At 50.4% G+C, this 15,691-nt stretch overlaps 1 protein-coding gene across 2 annotated transcripts in view; it reads right to left on the bottom strand.

Moving 5' to 3' along the window:
• Positions 1-412: 412 nt before the first annotated feature.
• Rassf3 (Ras association domain family member 3) overlaps positions 413-15,691 on the bottom strand; it is a 62,370-nt gene continuing 47,091 nt past the window's right edge. The window contains exons 2-5 of one of the 2 annotated variants that reach the window (XM_085683441.2): positions 9,682-9,789; positions 6,781-7,018; positions 5,155-5,264; positions 413-3,097 (exon numbers count right to left, since the gene is read on the bottom strand). In XM_085683441.2, coding sequence (XP_085539567.1) covers positions 2,948-3,097; positions 5,155-5,264; positions 6,781-7,018; positions 9,682-9,789 — 606 coding nt within the window. In that variant the 3' untranslated portion in view covers positions 413-2,947. Of the gene's footprint in view, positions 3,098-4,467; positions 4,699-5,154; positions 5,265-6,780; positions 7,019-9,681; positions 9,790-15,691 lie in introns of those variants that run through there. The other variant, XM_085683442.2, reaches the window with a different exon arrangement.

Consider the following 15,691-nt stretch of genomic DNA (forward strand, 5'->3'; position numbering starts at 1 on the left):
CTCCATCTCATTTGTAAAAACAGTGTAGGAACCTAAACACCCCCTGCTGCTGAAGCAACCTGTTTCAAGGAAGAAATGGCAGGATGAGAGAGGCAGGGGTGGGCAGGGGTTTCTAAGGACTGCCTGGGTCTGTTGGTGACTTTTCATGTTCGCATAGCTTTCTACAGTCTTCCATGTGTGTGTGGCTCACAAGGAAAATGGTGTTCATGCCCAGGACATGGGGCAAGAGGAAGGAAACAGAACCGGCACCTGGAAGAATGATGTGACTGTTCCCAGAAAACAAAACAAACAAACCCCCCCAAAAAACCCTTGTAAACATTATTGAATTCCAGTATGTATGTCTCTCAAAAAAGCTTGTTCCAAAACTTTGAAAAAAATATATATATAAATCATAAATAAAGACACACAAATATCAACTAACAACTTCAATTTTTAATAATAGAAACAATTTTGCCATTCCAGACACAACTTCAGGGGAGAAAAAAATCTTCCCTATAAAAATAAAACTTAAACTCATCAACATTATAAATATAGCTTTTAACTTCTAGATTTAAAATGCTCCCCTGCAACTCTGCCCTTCATTTAACACCGTTCGTTCGTTTGGGTACCATCACATTCTGGAGAGAAAACAGCATTACAGTAAAGCCTGCTTTCATTTTACAGAAAGGCTGGAACAACGGGTGACAATAAAGATCTTTGGCCTCTGGGGCTCTTTCTCACGCTTTAGAAACGCTGCTGTAGTAACCAGTGTTAGGGAGAACAGCAGTCTTCAGGAACCCGGACCGGGCAGATCTTCAACAGTTTCCGAGTCACGAGGTGTAGTGCGCACGGCAGCGAGCGAGGTTCAAACGAACACAGATGAGGATTCCTGCATTACACAGTCTACTTCAAGTAAAAAAAAAAAAATAAATTCACAGATAGCCATCAGCCACTACTTTCAGGTTCTAGCAGGGTCTTGAACTGAGAAACTAATGCTTCACCAACTCTAAGCTTACTGGGAGGAGTCATTAGAAGACCAGGTGGTTGGCGACAGCAGACACAAACCCAAGCCACAGTTGCAATAGTAAAACCAGCACAGAAGCCACCAAGGCATTCCCTGAATAACAAAGGCAAAGTGTTGGGTGGCGGCGTCACTAAAGCCTCGCTGATGCACTAGAAATCACATGCAAAATTAAACAAGATGGCCATTCATATTTTATAGCTAGTTCTCCTGTTTTTGTGTTTATTTTTTTTCCAACTCTTCCTAATAGCTTAGACGATCTGATTGTCTCGGGAGCTTGCGGGGCACACCCTGCACTTGGATCTGCCCCACAAGATGACAGCCTCTGACAAGTCACGAGAGCCACCGTGAAGGGACAGATACTCATTCAAAGGCACGGTTCATAGAAAGGCAAAGAGCTGGAGCACCTTGGAATTTCCAAAAGAATCCATTAAGTCTCACCCATTAACAATTCCTTGGGAATTTATAAACAACAACAAAATCTACCTAGACTCAAAGCAGAGTGACGCAAGGCCCCTCTGGAAGCCCAGCACACCGCTCCCTCTGCTCTCCGATTTGCAAGCTGCTGCAGAAACCGAGGAGACAGTGCCCGTCCTCAGGAAGGCTTCTATTGCACATGCATTTCTTTGGTTGGAAGGAACGCACAAGTCTGTTAAAATAGTTCCAGAATGAGCAGCTGCTGTGTGGTCAGCGGGGTGTGGACTTGCCTTCCTTGGGGCCTCAGTCAAGTCTCTGAGAGGCAAGGATGTGGTAGGATTGGCCTTTAATCAGCGTCCCTGTCCTCTACTTTTAAGAACTCTGGAGAGGGATGAAGGGGCACCAAAGGGGGAGGGGAAGAGGAAAGGGGAGGTGGAATAAAGGGGAAGAGAGTGATTGTCAAAGTTTGCTGTGAGCCCTGGACTTGATACATCTTCTAGCTAACAGCTGAGGGTAAACAGCTGCCCTTACCTAAACTCCTTTTTAACTGAGAAAAAACTCAGGGTGGGGGAGGGCAACTACATTTAACAGAGATCAGTCATGGTCAGGCCCCACCTACACCTACAGAGAAGCTATACCCAGAGACCATTGCTCTACACCAGCAGAGCCGGGGAACTGGTGCACAGATGCCAGGTCCAGCCGCAGGAGCAGGAGACCTACCTCTGGATCCCCACAGGGCCAGCCACAGGGGGGGGTTCCTCGGGATCACCTCAGTCAAGGGTAAATCCACCACAGGCCAGCTGCAGTTCAGGGACCCCTCCTTTGGGCTTAGCTCCTAGCTCTTTGGCTCTGACCCCACACTTTACCACTAAATCAAGCAATCTTAAAACATCAACCCTGAATGCTTTTAAATGCTTTTGACTCCTTTATGAACAAATACACCTTCCTCCTCTATGGCTAACTCAGAAGCCACGCTACCCTCCCAAGCGAGGGCTCCCTCCACTCCCTCTACCTTCCCAACATGCTCTTTACTTTCTTCATCAAAACTCTTACACAATCTTTTCCCAACCCCCCAGAGTTCCTACATTCCTGTGTCTTTCAGATCATGGAGCAGACTGTTCTGAATGAAGACAACCAAGCAGGTTGTTTCGCCGCAGGACAAGTTTGCAAAGACCGCTTGTTAGTATCTGCACACCCTGAAGCCTAACAAAGATCACATAATCAAAGTAACGAGAAGAAAACAGGGAATTGACCCGGCGTTCATGCTTCCGAGCACTCCAAGATGTGCCCGAGGACCACAGGCTCACAGCTTGCAAGAGGTAACGTCGCCATGCCAACAGAACAAGCTTGCGGAGTCCCTTGTGCCAATCGGTGAGGCGCAGGATGCTGCGTGCGCAGGCTTTGAGAACTGTGTCTAGAGAGGAAAGAGGAAGGCCCTAGCATGGCGGGCACGGGAACAGCTCTCTGAGCAGGGGCGGTGCCGCTCTTTCACGGGTCCGAGCTGTGCCTTCCTGACAGGAAGCCCTCGCCTTAGCCGGGCTTCCACACCTCACCCAGGGCTTCCTCCAGCTTCTGCCTGTAGGCTGTGTAGCGCCGCTTCAGGCTCTGCAGCTGCTCGTCTTCCTCCTTGTCCAGGATACGCAAGAAGTTCTGCAGCTCTGGGAGGCTGAAGGCTTCCCACTGCAGGGAGAGAGGAATAGGCCGTGTGTAACTCGGAGTCCGGGCAGAATGACTTCAGCTCCTTTTCTCCCCAGAGACAAGGTTAGCTACGTAGCACAATCTAGCTTTGAGCTCATGATCACCCCCCACCCCAGCCTCCTGAGCGACTCCAGGCCCTGCAGAATACTGCTATCAGAAAGTGGGGGGTACAGCTGTCCTCAGCTCCTGGTCCAACCCTCCAGAGATCAATTCCTGGTATCTGAATCTTCTTCCTCTCCCACAATCTCATCAACTCCAGACAGTTCCACAGCCCATCTGTTTTCTCCATCTCTGCCCTCTGCCCACCAGCTCTTTGCAGCCACTCCTGGACCCTAGCATCAGCCTCCTCTTCTCAGTCTACCCTTACCCAGCTCTCCTACACACACGGGTGGGTATGGCAAACGCTCATGGTGACAAGCATTCAGTTGGCACCCACTGAACACCACATGAAGTAAGAAATCCTCTACCTCCCCAGCCTGACATCTCACACTCACCCAGTACCCCAACTGGCTTAGGGCTTGTTCGCCCCTGCTCTGCTTTGCCTGGCCACATCCTGCTCACCCTTTGGATCTCAGCCTACCTTCCTGAGCCAGCTCCCAGGATCTCTCACGCTCCCTTGCTATGCAAGGTGCTCACTGCAGCACTTAGAAGCCCTGTCACAATCCAGACTGATGCTCCCTCCCAGTGTCCCTCACCTACACCTGCCCTGAGTGGCAGCTGTGTGCCTCTCATTACTTGGAGTTGTTTCCTGTCCTGATGACAGAGGTCTGGTTCCTTAACAGCGCCTCTCCCCACAGCAGGTACTGTATCACACACACACTCAAATGCACGCAGGCACAAAATGGAGTGACCTGAGACAGTGAGATGCCTCAGTGGTAGCATCGTCTCTTATCAAGCTGATGACTTGAGTTGATACACGAGGAAAGACCCGACTCCTGCAAGCTGTCCTGACTTCCATATATGTGCCATGCCAAGTGCATAAGCACACATCCACACAAAACAATAAAGTATAATTAAGACAAACTTCTGCAGTGACTGTCAAGGAAACCGCTGCACGAGCCTGGTGGCCTGAGTTCTAGAACCTTCCTAATGTGGAAGGGAAACAGTTCTACCCGGCTGTCCCCGAGCTCTATGCCTGTGCTGACGTACACACACCCACAAACACACATCACACATACACACAATAACAACGATGATACTTTAAAGGAAATATTTAGGGTCACTTTATAGATCATTTTGAGTTAGAAAAGCTAGAACAATTAGAGAGCTTGCCTCAGGCCAAGTCCCCCGTCTAAGCCAGCAAGCCTCTTCTCCCAGCTTTGTGGGCTGATGCTCCACAGGACACTTCACACTTCTGGTTTTTAAATTTTTATTTATTTTTATTTTATGTGCACTGGTGTTTTGTCTGCATGAATGTCTGTGTGTGAGGGTGTCAGACCCTCTGGAACTGGAGTTACAGACAGGGGTGAGCTGTCATGAGGGTGCTGGGAATTGAACCTGGATCCTTTGGGAGAGCAGTCAGTGCTCTTAACCACTGAGCCGTCTCTCCAGCCCTCACTTCACACTGAGGGTTCGCAGATGATCTAAGGGCAGAAAATGTTTTCCAGTGAACCCCCAGGACATCCTCCCCTGGGGAGAAGGGTGCTCACGCCAAGAACTCCCAAGTCACCCACTGCATGAAGAGAGAAGTGGACACTGAGGCCCACATGTGCTGGGTTTCCCTTTATTTCCTGTCAGAAGGAAACCGGCCTGGAGTCCTTCCTTAGCAGCAGATGGACGGGGAGGCTCAGCGGGATGAGTGACACGGGGCTGGGAGGAGACTAGAACGGTTCTCTGCACAGAGCCGGACATGCAAGAATTATTTCCTCCGACTCCTGAAGGAGTCATGCCAATGCAATGTCCTAAGAGAATTACACTGTAAGCTAACTTGGGGATCATTCCGGGCGATTCTGCTCCCTCCCGCCCCACCTCCTTGATGAAATAAAGCAGGCCAGCTGTTCTGTGAGGTTGGACGCCACTGTCAACAGCCGCTCGCTCACCTCTCCAATTTCGTGCTCTCGAAGAACAAAGCTCAGCGTGTCAGTTCTGGGCCCTGCCACCAAGCGCAGGTAGAGCGGGTGCTCCCGGTCGGAGAGCTTGCAGGCATACACTGGGGAGGGGGACAAACAGCCTGTTAAAGAGAGACAGTCTCCCCCACCCCACCAAGTCACAGCAACAGCCCACTCCCGAGCCTCTATAAACACCAAGGGCCCACGGTGGACAAAAAGCCCAGGATACACCAAGCCTTGATGAGGAGGAAATGAGTTCTAAAAACAAAATAAAATAGGAATTTGCCCCCAAAGATTCTGTCCTTCCTGTCAGAAAGAAGACAAACTTTTGGGGAGAAAAGAGGAACTTAACCCCTTTAAAAACAATGAAAGTATCTCAACCAAACAAACACAAATCCAAAGCTCTAGGAGCAAACCTCTTTGTAGATTAAGAACTGGCAGCCAAGCGAACCAGACATTTGTCACACGGACACAGCGTGTCTCCACACAAACACACTCTAGTGTCTAAAGATATGCCAGCCACGAGGGTGACAATTCAGGACACTGCCACTTTTGACTGTGTAGCTGATGTCCAGCTGAGCTGGCAAAGTTGCTGGCAAGCTAAAAGTGTCGCCAGACCTTCCCTGTCCCTTGCTACTTCAGATGGAACTTCATCCCAGTTTCCTGGTGGCTGCTCGTCCTCCGCCAGGCTGCTGAGCCAGAGCTCTGTCGGGACTGTGTGTAAGAAATGGCACACCCTCAAAAGGAAGCTGTGTGTCAGTCACCCTGTGCGTCAGTACATCTTCCTCTATGGCTGCTGCGGGCTTTTCCCAGAGCCAAACGGGAGGAAGCGCAAACAGCTCACTGCTATTTGTTATACTTCCGGGTCGGCGCAGAGAGAATCATAGACACCAACTTCCATCAAACGCCTCGCCCGGGACATCCCATCCCATTTTATGAGATAATCTAATATTCTTTCTATCCACTGGGCATGGGCATAAGTTCAGACAGACCCCAGGTCAAAACACCACTTATTCTTTTTACATGCGAGTTGAATGAATTATACGTGTGCCTCTTTGTCCATCACACCACATGTGTGCGTGAACTTCAAACGTGAAAGCATTACTCAAGACTTCAACCACAGAAGTCTTCTTTTTTTAAAAAGTCTTATTTATTTATTGTGTATACAGTGTTCTGCCTGCATGTATCCCTACAAGCCAGGAGAGGGCACCAGATCTCATTACAGACGGTTGTGAGCCACCATGTGGTTGCTGGGAATTGAACTCAGGACCTCTGGAGGAGCAGCCAGTGCTCTTAATTGCTGAACCATCTCTCCAGCCTCCAGAAGTGTTCTTTTGTGTCCTGAAAGGTATTAAAATCATTGCCACCACACCCTCACCAAACCTGTCCCTCCGGGCTGCCAGCAAATCTCCCACACCACACGTGCCTACTACATGCAGCCTCAGAGCCCCTCAACCACTCGGCTCAGAGATACAAACAGCCAGGAATCATAAAGATCCGCCTTGAGAGGGTGGCTTCCAGTGTGTCCCTGGGCTCTGACACAGTACGACACGACATCTGTCCGCTGCCCTTTTCCTAACGAATGCAACAGACAAACAGAGCAGACAGACCACTCACCTTGGTCTTCCCTGTGACATCGTTTATAAAGTGCAAACTTGCTGGGGCTCTCCGTCACCAGAAACTTCTTGAGCAAGGCCTCGATCACTTCTCCCACGGTGTTTGTACTGCTGATGTGAAGTGTGTTCACACACCCTCTGCTACTGGGTGGGAGTCTCCCGGGGTTGGCTGGGGTCTGGGTCGGTTTGCAGAGTTCCATCTGCACCTTAATGAAGCCAGTGTAAATCCCATTTGAGTTCTGAAGAAGGAAGAAAGGTCACCATGAGTGGTGTAGGCAGAACAGGAGTGCATTAGAGCAGCGAAGACAAAGGGGAAGGCCAGCAGCTCTTTGTGGCTCTTCTCTCAGCTTCCCAGGAGAGTGCAGAGAGGGACTCAGCGGGGAATCGATGCAAGGTCTTCGGAAATGCGGAAATGCGGCAGAGGAAACACGCTAGCCCTGTGGCTCACTGGCCCTGAGGTTTGAGCCTTTGAAGCCTTGTGTGCTGGGTCAGTACCGGACACACTCCTGTGCGGCACATGTCTGCCTCGAAGCCTAAGGGCTATCCCCACTCAGTGCAGGGCATCCCCACCCATCCTCAAGAGAAGGTCAGAGCGAGGGCTCTGAGACACCAAAGGCAGCAATGAATGGACACCAGGCAAACAGGCTGGCTTTACTCCCAGTGGTAGTGAGGTCACATACCAGATGACCTCTTCCACAGAACTCTGTTAAAGTCATCAGTGCACAGCATGCGATGCACGCCAGGCACCTTTAAAGCACATCCAAACCACGGGAATTACAGGCATGTTCACTACAAACATGGGGTGGCCACTTCTTAGCTGTGGCAGTAGTTGACGATCTAGTCTTCACTCTATAAGAACACGTCACTATTGTGTTGATTAAAACAAATCAGTCTTATTTAATAAATACTTTGTGGGAGAACTTTAACATCTTCCATTATTTTTCTTTTCTTCAGGATCAATTTACAAATTTCCTTGTTTGTTCTTGTGTGTGTGCTTCTGGCCTCCAAGGGCACCCACGCTCACACAGACACATGCATACACTGACAAAAGGGAGGTGAGGAAGGAGGGAGGGAGGGAAAGAAGAGAGGGAGGGAGGGGGAGAAGGAAGAAAGGAAGGAAGGAAGGAAGGAAGGAAGGAAAGAAGGAAGGATGAAAGGAAGGAAGGAAGGAAGGAAGGAAGGAAGGAAGGAAGGAAGGAAGGAAGGAAGGAAAGGAGGAAAGGAGAGAAGGGGGAAGGAAGGGAGGAAGGAAGGGAGGGAAGGAGGGAGGGAAGGGAAGAAAGAAGAAAGGAAGGAAGGAAGGGAGGGAGGGAAGAAGGAAGGGAGGGAGGAAAGAAGGAAAGAAAGGAGAGAGGGAGGGAAGGAGGGAAGAAGGAAGGGAGAAGGAGGAAGGAGAGAAGGAAGGCAGGCAGGCTCGCAGTTGGACGAGCGAAGGCTAACTTGGGGTTATCTATCCCCGCCTCTCCTTCTGGTGGTTCTAAGTCCACGGGAGAGGTGTCTTTCATCACAGGTTTCACGTGTGAAAGCTCGGGTCCATAGGTCACAAAGTTCACCCGGGCCAGTTTTAAGCGGGTCACTCTGTCCTTTCAAAGATCTCCGCCAGTTCACAAGCAATGGATGAACAGACGGCGTGGGGGATGGGGAGGGGCACAGCTCTGGAAAAAACGGCACCAGTGGACCACAAGTGCTGCAGAGGAAGGTCGCTAAACGGATGGGTGAAGCTTAATTCAGTCAGAAGATGTCGTGAAGACGGCGGCTTTGCTGTCACCCCTAAACCCCGACTGTCCAGCTTCCGTGTCACACGGTGTGGGACCTCGAAGGAAGCTGAACGTTAGGTACCCTGTTCACAGTGGACAGTCAGGGCAGAAAACTCTCAGATAGACTAAGTCCTGATCCACGGGCACGAAATCCTTTAGCTGCTTTCACATCTATTCTACAGTGGGTAGAAATCAAAGGAAATCTCAATAGAATCGGAGCTACTTCAGATATATTAGACAATGCCCAAATATCCCCTGGCAAGGAGGAATCGCAAATCTACTAAGACAAAATTAATGCATTTCCCTTTTAAAATACTAATGTGTGTGTGTATCGACTGTGTGTCCTAAAACATAGGTTTCGGGGGTCAGAGGACAACCCTGGTAGTTTTGTTCTTTTCCTCTCCATGTGCGGTCAAGAGTCATCATTAGGTTCATTTGACAAGTGGCTTCACCTTCCTGCCCAAATTTCACCCTTTGCAGGGGGAGGCACTAACCCAATCATCAATATTCAACCTCAGCTACAAAGAGATTCAATTTGAAAGTTGCAAAAATACCATTTTCCAGGTGGGCGGTGATGGCGCACGCCTTTAATTCCAGCACTCGGGAGGCAGAGGCAGGCGCATCTCTGTGAGTTCGAGGTCAGCCTTGCCTACAAGAGCTAGTTCCAGGATAGGCTCCAAAGTCACAGAGAAACCCTGTCTCAAAAAACCAAACCAACAAACAAAAAAACATCTTCCTGTTCTGCAGACCTTGACCGTTAATTGTTACTAGATTAAAATACTAGTTTTTTTTATACATTAACAGGTTTATGTATTATTTGGTGTGTGGCTGTATGCGGGCCCATGTGGGCCACAGTGCACTCAGGGAGGTCAGAGAACTCTCCCATCTGCTCACTGTGGGGTGTCTCTGCCTCTCTGTGTAGTTCCTGCTGCTGCTTTTGGGTATCCAGGCTACCAGACCCGGAAGCCCCACCCCCCGACAATTCTCCTTTTCCCTGAAGGGGTATTGGTATTACAGATGTGCCCCACCCCATCTGGCCTTCTCTTGGGTCTTGGGGATCAAACCTGCCAGGCTGTACCCGCTGAGCCATCTCCCTGACCCCATTTGTTTTTCAGTAAGAGCCAACTGAACCAGGAAGGCCTTACCAAGGTCATCTTCAACTTGTCTGTGACGGCTAAATTGTACTTATGGACTTTCTCTTTGATTTCCTCTTTGCTGAGGTAATTGTGAGTTTCCTTCTCTTTCTCCACATCCTAGAAGAAGAAAAAAAAAAAAAACAGATCACGCCATGCACGAACAACACAGGGGGAAGAAGGCAGATGATGAACTAGGCGTCTTCTACGTCCCACAAGAGCAGCAGGCACACCTCGCAAGACACGACACCGCTCCATTCCACCTCTAACACCCAGGCTCAGCCGCCACGCATGCCCCCCATTTCCCACACAGAAATGAAACCAATCCACCAGCAACTGAAAACAGTGCTTCATTAAACAGCATTCTGCAAATCTCTCTCTGGTAAATTTCCCTTCTGCAAAAATATCATTCCGCACAGTACGAGCTGCTGGACACTTCGAATTCAAACAATTGCTTATTTACATGTTTATTTCATTTTCTTCAAGATGGGGTTTGTCTATGTAGCCCTGGCTGTCCTGGAACTAACAGAGACCTGCCTGCCTCTGACCCCTGGAGGCTGGGATTAAAGCTGAGAGTCCCTATGCCCAGTTTCAAACAGTATTTAAAGATGCATGTCTAGAACTGTATTAATGTTATGGTCGCTCCAGTTTTCCAGTCTATATTAGCAATAAGCACAGAAGATAATGGATGCCAACCAACCGGCGCTAGCCATCGACCTGTCAAACCATGAACAACCTCCCTAGGCCAAGCTGCAAGTGACCAGACCCCTCTACCCAGCACCCTGCCTACTTAACCCCCCACCTCTCTCTCCTTAGAACCTGAAAGGGGAAAACTGACTGGTTAAATTCTCCTGTGATCCTTTAGAATCTACAACTAATTTACTATCTGTAAATAAAAGACCGTACATCCTACTTAGCTTTATGCCAACTTAACACAGGGGAGAGTCATTTGGGAATAGGCGACTTCAGCTGAGAAAACGCCCCCATGAGACTGAACTGTGGGCAAGCCTGTGAGGCAACTTGATTGGATGAGGGATGTGGGTGGGCCCAGCTCACGGTGGGCGGTGCCACCCATGGACTGCTGGGTGAACACTCCTCCACGGCCTTACCCTCAGATTCCTGCACCCTGATTTTCCGGGACAGTGGACTACATACATGTAACTCTAAGGAGTAAATTCTCTCCTCCCCAAGCTGCTGTTGCTCAGCGTCTCACCCAGCAGTGCAGACCCCAAGACAGCACAGGTGCAGCCACGTAAGCACAGTGCCTACCTGGGTCACATGGAACTCTCCCAGTCATCCAGCAGAGCTGGCATAATTACTTCAGAGTTCAGGTGAGGCTAGATTTGAGGATTTGAGGAAGTGAATTAATTTCGCTGCTGAGGGGAGGCCTAAGCCCAAAGCCCAGCAACTCTCTCCAGCCCAGCTGTCTGGTAGCCTGTAAGTGTCTCCACGTGGGCACTTTCATGTAATCCTCCCCCAAATGAGCTAGTCTCTCTGTGGTGTAGAGAAGAGTCAGCCCTTCCAGTGACATCCCCCACTAGTGACCAGAGCAAGCGCCATCTTACTCCGGGGCCTATATGTCATTTCCACGAAACCGGACCGGTCTTCAAGGCTCTGGCCTAGAGGAACATTTGAAAATGTAAAGACCATGTGTCTAGTCAGATTCAAGCTCGAGGAGCGGATTGGAATTAAATTTGGAAGGTTTATCCTCCAAAAAGAGGGGCTGAAGACACCTCTCTTCTGTAACATGAGGGCCTGCTTGTTGGGGGTTTCTGCCAAAGCCCACCAGGCTCACGGTAAGATATTCTCCGGGCAGGTAGCTGTTCCGTGAGTGACCCCTGCATGGCAGCGGCAATAAACACATCAGGAATGGGCACTACGGAAGCCACGAGCGGAAAGCCACCCAGAATATAAAAAGGCTCTTAGGCCCTAATGAGGGTGATGGACATCTACTGTGACCGTTTCCAGTTTCTACGCTGGCCTGGCATAGCCTCCAAGACTAGACAGCACTGGAAAGTAACCAGCACGGATAATGTGCTCATCTCTGTGGCTCTACGGGCAAGCCGGAAGCCCGCTGGGAACACTGCCCGTGTCGATGTGGTCCCCACCGCACTCCCGGAACAGTTTTATGTTTGTTGTTACTGTGGGTTAAGATTTTCCCAAAGAAGACTGGAGAGAGGACTTAGCGGTTAAGAGCACTGACTGCTCTTCCAGAGGACCAGGGTTCAATTCCCAGGACCCACATGGCTCATACCTGTCTGTAACTCCTGTTCCAGGGGACCCAACGTCCTCATAAGAGACATGCATGAGGGGAAAAACACCAATGTACATAAAATATAAATAAATTTTTAAAAAGAAAATAAAAGATTTTCCAAAAAAAATCTAAGCAAATGTAAAATATGTAGTCCAAACTGGGCACGCCTTCCATCCTAGCACCTGGACAGAGGCAGGAAGATCTCTGTGAGTTCCAGGCCAGCCAGGGCTGCACAGTGAAACTCCATCTCAAACAAAACAAACAAACAAACAAAAATGTAGCCCATTCCTCCTTGCCGTTCTTTCCAGTCGACAACTAGTCAGCCAATGGCCACAAGCTGACCAGGGAAATGAGGAAGCCTTCCTTGTCTACACATTCAGTTTGTGTTAACTGCCCAGAGGCCTTCAAAGTACACACAATTATTCCCGAGAAGACAGGGTAAAGGTCATTGCCTCCTCCATAGACACCAAACTCCTTCCGTCCCTTATAAAGAAAAGGGCACAGGATTTACTGCTAACTTCGGCATCTCTTCCGCACGGTTCAGACCGTCTCCAGGGTATTTCCTCCAGCAACAGTTGCTGCTGCACGGTAAAAGTAGTACTAGTGAGGAGAACAATTCTGTGGTTGGCTGAATCCAGAGACAGAGACCATACAGGTTCAGAGGGGTGTGATAAGAACTGAAAGCCCAGTGTGGTGGCACATGCCGGAATCCCAGCACTCAGGAAGAGCTAGCCTCGGCTACATAGCAAGAGCCTGTCTTTAAAAAACAGAAAAAAACTAAGGAAATAGCTGGGAGGTAGCAAGCACGAGACTTTGCCTTTGATCCCCAACGCTGCAAATGAGCACCAGGCTAATGGTGTGGGGTGACCGAGCAGGCACAGGAGGGGCACAGCATTCCAGCGAGCTCCGGGCTCTGCTCCCTGGTCTACCCCAGGGCCTCCTAGGTCTGTTGCATCACTTCCTGCTAGATGCTGGATCTGTCACATCTGAAGAGCTCCTGACCTAAGAGCAACAGGTCGGTAAAGATCTAATCTGACGCTGTTCTCTCTAGTAAGACCAAAGGAGGGACATGGCTCCAGCTCTGGGATCAGGGAAGCGAACAGCCCCAGGCCACTGGCTGCACACAAACATACTGCATGTGTATCCTGGGGGCTTCAGCTGGGTGGGATCCCAAGGAAAAGAAGTGAAGGGGCAAAGAGAAGGGTTCTCAGTCAATTCTCAAGGGCAGCCGTGATGACGTGGGCTAGAGCCCGCCCCTAGGTCCCCTGGAACCAGGAGCCCAAGGCACTGAGAGGAACATCAAAGGAGCCATGTCCTCAGGACAACCCACACAGGAGCACAGAGGAACTCAGAAAGGTTATCTTTACTTCTCAGAGATTAAACCAAGGAAAGAGCAGAAAGCATTCAGAGTTGTAGTCCATGACCTACAAGACCCCTGCTGGGCTGAGCATATCACTGTTCAGAGATCAGCTGGACAGTAAATCCTGGGAAAGCAGAGCATTTCAGAGCAGGGTTTAAAAAAATTGGGGGGAGGGGGCTACTTGATCTAATCCTATCGGCTTGTGCCTGGGGGCGTGGCACACAGACACAGGGACTCGGTGAAGCTGGAGCTGTCTCCTGCCTGGGGCGGGGAACGGACACAGGGACTCGGTGAAGCTGGAGCTGTCTCCATCCCAGGGTGCACGTTATCCCTGGGTAGTCCAGGTTGAACATGCCTGACAAATTCAGCTGCTTCAAGTACAATTGCAGACAGGGGTGGGAAATGACACTGATTTCAGGTAGGGTCCAAACTGGAGAAGGACCCTTACCTTGGCGAGACTTCCAGGTTGTTTAAGCCTTTGAGAGACTCTTGTCTGCCAACCTGGGAAAGAATCCCTCCAAATACATGCACAGCCCTGCAGGAGGGAGGGAAGGAAACGCAACCCAGGCGGGGCAAAGAGGTGGGAAGGAAAAGGGCAAAGACGGGGTTAAAGCCGTGGCGTGGCAGAGCACACTCTATAGGCAGGACTCTCATTTAGGGCAGGACAGGGAAGGGCAGAGGCAGCCGCCTCTGAATAATGCATGGTTATTGCTCTCGGCAGCCGGGGAGGGGCTGGTGCCACACCCCAGAGCAGCTGCTGGGCATGTTACAAGTCATCTCTGTCTGAGGCCACAGGGAGAGGCCTGCCGCCCCAAGTCCACGCTCGCCCCTGCCATTTCAGCCAGTGTGCCCGAAGAGCACAATTTGGGGCAACCTCGCTTCCTGGGTGGGGCCACATTTCCAGACTGTTTGTTTTCTCACTGGTGAGACACACCCACCTCACAGACACAGAGAACCTGCACCCAAGGTGTGTCCTCATAGGCTCATGAGTCAGGCTTTCCAGAGGCGGACCCCTACAGGTCTGACGGAGGATCCGTGGACAGCTTCTGTCTGTCTGGTAACTCTGAAGCTACACCAAAATTTAAAACACAAAGCCACTGGACAATAAAGGCTCAAACCATAATGCACAAATACGAGCGGCTTCAAAAGGGTAAAAAAAGACATGCACAATCGCTACCTCTGTTTTAGTTTAGCGACAGAACGAGAATTATGGTTTAGACATACTGAGGTCTGAGATCATGGCTCTGCCACACCCTAGCTGTGTGACCAAAAGCGAGTTCTGTAACCTCTCTGAGCCCTGGCTTCCTCGTCTCTGGGAGATGTGCACAAACAATGCCTACTCCATACAGCGGAGAGGGTACAGTGTAAGCCATCACTGGACAATTATTAGTGCCCACTAGCGCCAAGCTCCGGGCCAGGCTCACATCAAGCTGTGAGAGGCAGTTGGGATCGCCACCTCTTCCCAGCCAGCAGCTTGCTCCCTGTGCCCCACCCACGCCTGCCTGCTTGACTGTCACCAGGCTTGGCACCACAGGCCTCTAAGACACAAGGTGGCAGGAGGGAACGAGGTCACGGTAGAGCACTTGTGTGAGACACCTGAGGTCTTGGGAAACAGCTCAGCGGGGAAACTGCTCTCCAGACAAGCCTGAAGACTCGAGCTCTGATCTAGCGCCCTGAGAAAGCCGGGCATGGCGACACACACCTGCAATCCCAGGACAGCTACTCGGGAGTGTGTAGCAGCAATCAACAGAGACCCTGTCTCAAAACCCACTCAAGGGAGGCCTCTACCCTCTGCCGCTCTGGAAGGGCTCCAGTGCCCACACACGCACACACAAATATTAATTAAACAAAAATTAAAAGAGGAAAGAAGGATAAGGAAGCTACAGACCTTCTTCCCAGGGTACTGGAGGAAGAAAAAATTTAAAAAAAAAAATCAGATTTTCCACAGAGTAAGGAAGGCGGATCACCAGTGCATGCTGTACCCACCCCCCCCTCCTCGTGGCTCTCAGGCACCTCCCTGACACCGGATGAGGTCTGGGTCCATCCTGCAGCACCGGAGGGTAACCTGACCAGGCCGACAAGCGCTCTCTCTCCACACTAGACTGAAGTCATGAACTGCTGCTTTGCATTTCGCCCCCAGTTTTGAAAGCAGGCTACTTACTGCCCACTGATGTCTCAAGAGCTTGGGCTACCCAGGGGCACAGAAACACAAGTCCAAGACTTGTGATCACACACAGACTGAGATACCTAGCAGCCCATTTCCTGGACAGTGCGCTCTGGCTGTGAGTGGGATTCAGTCAGTTACGGTGAGCCGAGCCTAGTCCAGGCCCTGACTCCTAGAAATATATTCCGGCCAGGCAGGGCTCCAGTAAGGAAGCAGAACAATGCACCATGGGGCGTGGTGGTCA

Source organism: Myodes glareolus, chromosome 26, assembly GCF_982192425.1.
Source record: "Myodes glareolus chromosome 26, mMyoGla1.1, whole genome shotgun sequence".
NCBI classification, from domain to species: Eukaryota; Metazoa; Chordata; class Mammalia; order Rodentia; family Cricetidae; genus Myodes; species Myodes glareolus.